This window comes from Dreissena polymorpha, unplaced genomic scaffold, assembly GCF_020536995.1.
Source record: "Dreissena polymorpha isolate Duluth1 unplaced genomic scaffold, UMN_Dpol_1.0 chrUn030, whole genome shotgun sequence".
In the NCBI taxonomy this organism is placed as follows: domain Eukaryota; kingdom Metazoa; phylum Mollusca; class Bivalvia; order Myida; family Dreissenidae; genus Dreissena; species Dreissena polymorpha.
The window spans coordinates 210,084-219,647 of record NW_026273344.1 but is presented as its reverse complement, the minus strand read 5'-3'; the positions used below and the strand labels follow the sequence as shown (position 1 = coordinate 219,647).

Below are 9,564 nucleotides of genomic sequence, written 5' to 3'. Positions count from 1 at the left end.
TGTCGATTTTATTATACCGCAGAGATTTAACCCATTTTAATTCTTTTAGAAGGGAGATTATCCAAAATCATTATCAATACGAAAAACAAACAAACTTTATAATACTGTCATGCTGGGAAAGGACTTGGTTCACTTAGGGTCGAAAATGGCCCTATGGAATTTATTAACAAAAATTACCTGAAATAATTATTTTATGTGTGTAGTTTCGAAAAACATGTATTAAAACCATAACAACATATATGGTATGGTAACCATGGCAACACATTCACACATACCCATTTTTACATAATAAGATAATAATGATACATGTATCCATTATTTAAGTATGTTTACTAGCAATATTAAGAACAATACATATTACTGTCAATACAAATATCAAATGTGAATTGTTAGCATAGTATTTTACATTCTAAAACCTCCGTTTCCATTGTAACATTTTTTTGCTGAGACAAATACATATCAATTGAGTTGTCGATACTTAGCATTTATCAATTATTGACAGTTTTCAAGCGCAGTCATTAAACTCTTATGAATATATCAATAAATATGGATGTTGCTGCAGCAACTGTTTATATTTAACATAATAACTGTAATATAACCAGTATTGCGCTTATAAACGACTTTGTTAATGTGCAGTACCACGACAAGTTACAAACTCAAAACGGTATAAACAGTCAACAAAGATAAGGTCGTCCCTTGCACTTAAAAAAACAACAACATATTGTTAACAAAGTTGATGTGAAAAAAAAACGTTATAATATGATTGCTATAGTAACTGTATCCAATGAAATACATGTTATATAAACCTGAGATAAATATATATGGCAAACAATATATACAAGTTTAATGCATACACTTCAACAACAAACTACAATGATGTCTGATTGAACGAAAATGATCTTAATCACACAACTAAACAATATGTGATTGGAACATTTTGATTCATTTTATTTACAAAGTTGATGTGTAAATAAATATTACTTAATATTACTAAATGGGTGCTATAATAGCAGAAATCACCAAATATTTGTTATATTCACTTAACATGAATACATCATGTATATGGTAAGCAGTATATACTCGTTTAATGGATACACTTAAATAACACACAGCCAGTTATTGTTATTTCAAAATTAAGTTCATACGCACACAAATAGTAGCATTTGGATAATTAGTCTATTCATTGCTCAATTTAATATGAAAAGAGCATTACTCCTCGATATTACTTTCCTCGGAGTCAGAAGAATCAACTGCCTCTGGAACTTCAGCCGCATCATCAAGGTATTGTCCCCAGTCTTTCACACCTGGTTCCCTAGATAACGGGATTTGCTGTCCAAGGTACCACAAAACTGATGCAACATGAGAACAAGTATACCGTACAGAAAAAAACTGAATTTTATATTCGTAGTTTTAGGAAAAGGGCGTTTCTACATTGCAACTGAAACTCATCGATGTATCGAGTGAATGCTGTCGATCAGTCAACGAAGCCAAGTGCGTGTGTAGCCCTTTGCATGCTGGGAAATTTTTCGTCTGCTAAAATGTCGTCTTCTGAATTTCTAAAATTAGCATTTTCTTCGATTTTTTTAAAAGAAGACTATCATAATAGCAAACAGTTTGGATCCTGATGGGACGCCAAGTTTTGTGGCATCTCATCTGGATCCAAACTGTTTGCAAAGGCCTTCAAAATTCGGTTCCAGAACTGAAAGAGTTAAATAAATGTTATGTCTAACTATCATGTTGGTAGTATGTAACCTTGCAACAACAACAATAAACAAAATAAAAGATATCGATAAAGGAAGTTCCACTTTCTTTGAATTTGCAATGACATGCATGCAATGATATGGCCCAAACATTTAGAAGACAGCTATCTTCGGAAAGGACAAAGACAAAAGTATGGGGACCTCTTACGAGGTAAGTCTCTGAGATAATGCCGCGGTCATTTTATAACTGCTTGTATACTCGGAAAGATGATTTCGGATAGTAATAAATTTGGAATAAAGAGAAGTTTAATAATGATGATTGTTCTAATTAATTGTAAACATTGTGGTGGGATTTAATACAAACAATTTATTTGTGTGCAATTAAAAAGTTCTCCCCAGGGCTTAACACTAAAGCACGTCCGAACGACATTCACTGCCTGTACCTAGCCAATGTCCCAGGAACATGCCCGACCGGTCATGTGTATTTTGGGCAGGATTATGTGTTCTATATCAATAAACTGTGTTGTAAATAAGCTTTTCAAAGATGCAGAAATCTTAATACAGTATGATCAGATGACAATTAAATCCCAGAGTGAAGTTGGAGACAACAAACGGATCGTATCTCGAAATATATTTGGAACCCCCTGATTGCAATCAAAAAGAGGCCGACAATTCAGAAAATCCCCGGTCGTTTTCCTGGTAAAACATGCAGTACCTATTTTTAAACAGAATTCTGCTAGATACGGTTTTTGATTGGTTTCCTCGAAGTGACGTGTTTTTTCGATAAAAATACGTTTTAAACTAAAAGCCGGGATCGCCCAGGATCGTCCGGGATCAATGAAGGTATACAACTCGACATTAACACAAAGTTACTATAAAATTATTAGTTATTTACCAATTTTAAATAATTTTAATTTGTTTGATCGATTAGAAGTTTTTTGACAATCTTTTTAACGCAATTCAATTAGCAAAACTAACATTAATGGTTGATCCTGGCTTTTAGTAGAGAGTTAACCGTGTACAATTGTACCACTACCGTAACACGTTATTTTGCGACACCTAAGATTCATTTACCATTTGTCGTCAGACGGCAACCGCGGCAATCTATGTGAAACAGGTTTTAACATTCATGTTTTTGTTTAAGTTTGGCTTTATGGGTGGGGATGGGGGTTCCTCGGATAAGAAAAGAAAAGGAAAGGAGGAAAGTAATAGAAAGTAAGAGGGGAAAAAAAACAAGGAAATTTCTCCAAAAATGGTGTGAAGAAATTTCTCCCGAAATGGGGTGAAGATTACAAATAGATGTCTTAAGTAGATGAATATTGAATTTATTAGCATCAGTAAGGCAAGCTAATAAGAATGATTGAATCATAATTGCGCATCTCCACGCACAAGAAAATACAAGTTGAATGATAAATATAAAGGTTTTGATAATGTTTGGGTCAGGACACATGAAAGATTGGTCAGGGCTAGCAGGCTCTGCTTTTACAAGCCCGAATGGGCTAGTTGAAAAAAAAGTTAGTGTTAAGCCCTGCTCCCATCACATCAGAATGCTTACATGCTTACTGCATTATGCACATAGTTTTCCTGTCGTCAGTTTCGGCTTTTTTATTTATCGGATATTGTTTTGCTTATATGAAGAGTTAAACTCAATCTTGCATTTTAGGGAGCTGATCAAAGTCTTTAAGGAGTTTTGTGATTCTGATCAACATCTTCATGAGAAAAACATTAGGGATGCCTGCAATGCTCTGGATCTCTATCCTTCCACATCTCAAGGTACAGTAACAGGACACAATATTTCCTTGACCTCCATATTTCTTTATTTTTCTCTGAACAAATGGAGTTTTCAGACAAAAGCTAAATTTATACACAATACATTGATCTCACCTTTTTTCCCCACTGTCAGACACAATTTATCAGTTAAGAATAATTTTTTTTACTATTATTAGCGAGGCTGTTTTCGGAGAGAACCCGAGCTATTGTCATAGCCAGCTCGTCAACTGTCCGCCGTCCGCCATAGGCGTCGTGCTAAAACTTTAACATTGGCTCTAAAATCAAAGTGCTTCCACCTACAACTTTGAAACTTCATATGTAGATGCACCTTGATGAGTTCTACACGCCACACCCATTTTTGGTTCACTAGGTCAAAGGTCAAGGTCACTGTGACCTCTAATATTAAACTTTAACATAGGCTCTAAAATCAAAGTGCTTCCACCTACAACTTTGAAGGTCAAGGTCACTGTGACCTCTAAAAAAAAAAAAATTCTGACAAGCTTTCGCAGCCGAGCGTGGCACCCGTTATGCGGTGCTCTTGTTAAATAACTTGTTTTAATCATTATGACATTTTAAAATTAGGACATATAAATTGATAAGAATAGACTGTAATCAAAGAATTGGTAATAATGAAAAAAGTAAGTTTTTATAATATCTATAATGATGTCATTGCCCAAATGGGATTGATGTTTGATATTTTAGAATACTTTAGTGGTCAACACTGCCATCCACCTGTGGATGTTAAATCTTTACATATTCATATGGAAGGAATCTGTATTACTGTAATTACTCTTAATTTTCGGAACCCCTGTTTTAAGCCAAGATTATTTTTTTCATGACTTTTCAGACATACTGGTTTTCGTTCATAATTAATGGCCCTTAATTTTCTGACATTTTATTTTACAATCATGAATGCTATTCAAATATCATTTTTACCTGTCGCGCTTATCTGGTGACACTCGATTATGCGTTTTTACAACCTAATTATGGTCAGACAAATGCCTTAAGGCATTGGACCATCTGATTTACATACTTGGGTAAATAATTATGTATACCGGTAATAGCCATTGGTTTCACCCAACAGCTTAAAGTGAAACATATATACAAGTAATTTATACTATACGGCTTGGTATTTAACAAGCACATGTAATTATTTGTTACAACAAATGGCGCTATAAACTTTTACATGTCCAATAATGAAATTAATATTTTAATTTTTATGCCCATCGTAGAGTGGCATATAGCAGTCCCTCTCTCTGTCCGTCTGTCCATCTGGCATTCTGTTTTCTGGAGTTTTTTTATGCATCACTTTGAGATATTGAGCTGATTTTTGGTATATTAGTCCACCTACATGACCTACAGATGAAGTGTTCAATTCGTTTCCTTATCATGTTGATTTTTGACGAAGAAACAGGGTTTGACTGATCTAAAGGGAAGTAATAAGCTTTAATAATTAACAATAAGAATACTTATAATTAAATAATGATTAATAATTATTAATAATATAATATAATAATTAGAATATTTATCATTTTGAAATTTTTGTTATCATTTGGCAGGTACATGTCATTTTTGACAAGGGAAGTAATATTTTCCATTTGTTGGATGTTTTTTATGAAATGCTTTAAGATATTGAGCTGAATTTTACTATGTGAGTCTACCTACATGACCTACAGATGAAATGTGAATTAAGTTCCGGTCCATAGATTTTTGGTGAAGTTATGGGCCTTGGACTGAGAAATGTTCTCTTTCAAAACTGTTTTCCGATTTTTTGTATGCAACACTTTTAGATATTGAGCTGATTTTTGGTATGTGAGTCTACTTATATGACCTACATATAAAGTGTGAAATTTGTTCTGGTCCATTGATTTTTGGTGAAGTTATGGGCCTTGGCCTTAGATATTATATTTATTATAACCGTTTTCTGGAGGTTGCCAAGTTTTCAGAATTCAGCAGATTTTTGGTATTTGAGTCTACCTACATGACTTCCAGATGAAGTGTGAGCTTCGTTTTGTTCCATTGATTTATGGGTCTTGTTTTCTCTAAATTTTAAAACTAAAAGTAATAACAGTAATGTAAATGTCACAGAATAGTATTTTTTTATTTAAAGGTATTTTACTGTTTTTATGGTAGCATTTGGTTGAAAACATGTTGTGAGATGGCAAATATACCAAAAAATGTAAATATGAGACACTTAAACAGACACATGCATTGATAATTGGAGACTTTATACTGACTTTACAATAAAACTGCCTGCTGGTATGAATGGCGGAAGATGGGTAAGCCCTGCTGCTGACATATTTCAGTACATGAGATGATGGTGTGTGCCATGGACTATGGCAGTCCCTGCAAGCCGGACCACTTCACGTTTGGAGAATTCTGTGTGCTTGTGGCAGAGCTCAAGACATACTATCAGCTCAAGTTTGTATTTTTATGTTAAATACTACCAGTGCATATAAAAGTTAGATTTGTGACCATGATCTTGTCTGTTTCTCAAAATTATACCTTTGGAGGATACTTGGGCAGCCGTGGTAAATTTGACTTACTGAGGCTCAAAATTAATGTTTTCCCCCGAAAGGTCACAGGGGCAGGTCCACCCATAGATACACTTTTGAAGAGTCTGATATTCCTGTACATAAACTATGAAACACGCATTATGTAAATTAATCTTACCTAGTGGAAATACTTATTCTGTCTTCCTATTTAAATAATTTTAATATCATTAAAGTTCTTAGAACTGATTAAACATTTAGTTTTCAGTGTTGTTTATGCTATGTATAATTCTAAGTTTTGATGATTTATAGGTTGTCCTGCCAAATAATAAATGTTCAATCTACAAAATAATATTGCAAATGTTTTCCTACTGGAGTCTGTGGGACTGCTTTGGTTTTCCACCTTGCTTTCATTATTATTACCCTTGATTGTTCAAAGTCTAAGGTTTATTTAAAAAACAAAGAGGTGGACAAATAACTGACTGCTGTTTTGTGTAAGTTTGCACTAAAAAATGAAAATCATAGGTACAAAGTACTTGTCAATGTGATAAATAAAAACCTTCACACATGTTACTTGTTGGCATCATATAAATGTTTAGACATTTTTGTGCAGTCTTAAACCACCTAAAACAAGGACAACTGAACTGTTACTCAGGTTAATATTATATTCATGTTCAGAATTTTCTTTTGCAGTCCTAAACCACCGGTGCCTGTAAGTATGGTCCGTATCCGTGCTGAACGCAATATTGATCGAAAGAAGCGAAGAGGTACTTATTTGAGATGCTTGTTAATGTTTACTAAGTTTCCATTCTATCATACACTTTATATCATACATTATTATCATACGCTTCAGGTTTTTTTTACCTTATATAATAGACGCCGAATATCGGCGTCTTCCCTCATCGAACTAGACTGGTTTTTTCCCCTTTCCTGACCAAATATTCCCCCTAAAAAAAACAAAAAAAAAACATTTATTTTTTATTTTTTTTTGTTATAGAAAGATGTGGTCTCATGATTATAATTTTAATATCATAAATACGTTACCTGTTATCTCTAGCTTACCCCTTTCCAAGGGAGTTATTTCATCCGGAAAATATTCAAGCGCTGGGAATCGTCCACCTCTATAAGAATCCAAATCAGGTTAAACATAGTACAATGCAACCTAACAGGAAATCAAGAACCACAACTCATCTTTCCTTTCCGGATAAAACCATGTGCACGCCTATTTTAGGCTCAGGACTTATGTGTTCTTTTCACTGTGTTTTTGGCGGAGTTTAAAAGGATAAAGTTTATTTATCTTTTATTTGTATCATTCGGTTTATATTTCTATACTTTTTGTTGCAGTAATTGTCATATTTCTGCTTTTGCTGGGTTTCTTTGTTTGCATCGTCACTCATGTACATGACGTCATGAGCACGTGAACCACGAGGAATTCGTGCCTATTCCCCAATAAGTAATTGAGGTCAATTGGACAGCGTTCTTTGTGTTTACATTTTGTGGTTTAACTTTTTATTTGAATTTATAATCATTAATTTGTTTTTTTGTAGGTTCTTTCTGTTTCTTTTATTTCAGAATGAACTTACAGGATAGAGGTTCTTGTGGTCATATCAAAGCAAGGTGGGATTCCCACGATACTTGCTTGGCATGTACCGGGTGCACATTTAATAACAAATGTGCGGTTTGCGATTTGTGGGCTTACGACGTATGGACAAAAGCAGGTCGCCGGAGGACGTCGATCAGCCGCAAACGCAACGAACCTCCATCCGACGTTGATTACCCGGTGACTCCACTGGTCAAGGATGACCAGCGGTTTTGTCAGTCACCGGGTACCGGGCAAGATGGTGTTGTTGTCAGTCGATCGTCATCAGATCTTATGACTCACACCATGCATACCGGCGACATTGATCATGGAACGACTGGATCAATGTCAGACCACATGGCAGCCGCCATTCTACGGTCTTTGTCCGGTGACGTAAACGGTCATAATATGACCGGCCGGTCACCGGTCCGGTCCGGTCCGGTCACCGGTCATGTCACCGGTCCGGTCCGGTCATGTCACCGGTCCGGTCCGGTCCGGTCACCGGTCACCGGTCCGGTCCGGTCACCGGTCCGGTCACCGGTCCGGTCACCGGTCCGGTCACCGGTCCGGTCCGGTCACCGGTCCGGTCCGGTCCGGTCACCGGTCCGGTCCGGTCACCGGTCCGGTCATTGATCACCGGTCCGGTCCGGTCACCGGTCCGGTCCGGTCACCGGTCCGGTCCGGTCCGGTCACCGGTCAACAGTCATCAGTTGGGCCTGCCACCGATAACACCAATCGCCGGTCAAGAAGAACTCGGTCTTCATCATCGGCGTATTCTTCTACATCCGATTCGTCGTCGAATACATCGTCTTCATCAAGGAGTGGACATCGGACACGCTCTTCTTCGTCGAGCAGTTATCATCGTCGCGGCGCTCATAAGCGATCACGTCGTCACTCACGGAGACGGTATTCCAAAAAATCTCGATCACATCGCAGCCGATCCACATCTCGACAGCGCAGCCGATCCAGATCTCGACATTGCAGGAAACGAGGACGTCGGCAACGTTCACGTAGACAGCATCGGACTTACCATACGTATAGTCGTTCACCATCGTGTTCCGTTATGGAATCGCATGTTTCCATGCCAAATGTGTCGGTTCCAACGTTGACTGCCACACGTATTGCATCTTCAGGAGCTCATCTCACTACTACGGCGTCAGTGTCAACACCACGAGTATCATCTACAGTATCTAGTCGTGTACTCCCTACAGCTACCCTGTCGAATCCTGATACACTATGGATACAGAATTCAGCGGGACATTTTGTACCGGTCAATGCTGATAATTTACCTTCTTCCGGTTTACATTATCAGTTTACTGACGTCGGGGATGATCATTCGCTGTTACCAGACAATTACAATCCGGTACAAGATATTCTCACTTCTGTTCCTGCTGATTCTATACAAACCGCTGGTGTTGTAGAGAGTGAGGCTGATTCAGATGCAGAATCTAATGTTGAGACGGATCAATATTTAGCTCCGATTGGTCAGATCTATGAACTGATGTTTCGTACTTTTGGTGAAGATTACTGTCCAAGACCTGCTGAACTGTCTTCAAATGCGACGATTTCTGTGACAGAACAACTTTTTCGTACATTTGATCCCAACAGGGTTATTAAGTCGACGGCTCGTCCTGACCCACGACTTCCCATTGGTTCTACTGTTCTATCTGTTCTTCAATCATTGGAATCAGCTAATAAGACTATTCCAAAACGAGGAGAAACATGGAAAATTCCTAAGGAACTAGCTGATCCAAAACACCAGGAAGGTAGTAAAAGTTACAAACCTCCTGTACCACATGCAACATCTGGGTTGGATTTTTCAAAACTTCCGGTTCCAGATCCGGACATAAGCAAGCTATCTCTTGTAATGCCAAGTGGTTCCAATTCAGTTTCTGTTCCGTTTTCAATGTTGGAAACTTGGGAAATGAGGGAACGTAGATCATTAGGTTTGACTAACCAAATTGACTTCATGCTAGCGACAATTTTACAAATGGTGTGTGATTGGTCGGAATCTGTTCCGGAG

General features: G+C 37.3%; 1 protein-coding gene across 7 annotated transcripts in view; it reads left to right on the top strand.

Annotated features, from left to right (window-relative positions):
- Positions 1 to 1,560: 1,560 nt before the first annotated feature.
- Positions 1,561 to 9,564, top strand: part of LOC127863717 (uncharacterized) — a 50,876-nt gene continuing 42,872 nt past the window's right edge. For 4 of the 7 annotated variants that reach the window (XR_008041158.1, XR_008041157.1, XM_052403339.1 and 1 more), the window contains exons 1-4: positions 1,562 to 1,911; positions 3,364 to 3,473; positions 5,777 to 5,891; positions 6,656 to 6,729. Coding sequence is in view for 5 of the 7 variants with exons in the window: in XM_052403339.1 (XP_052259299.1) it covers positions 1,841 to 1,911; positions 3,364 to 3,473; positions 5,777 to 5,891; positions 6,656 to 6,729 (370 nt within the window). In the remaining 2 variants the exon portion in view is untranslated. Of the gene's footprint in view, positions 1,912 to 3,363; positions 3,474 to 5,776; positions 5,892 to 6,655; positions 6,730 to 9,564 lie in introns of all 7 variants that reach the window. The other 3 variants (XM_052403340.1, XM_052403338.1, XM_052403342.1) reach the window with 2 other exon arrangements.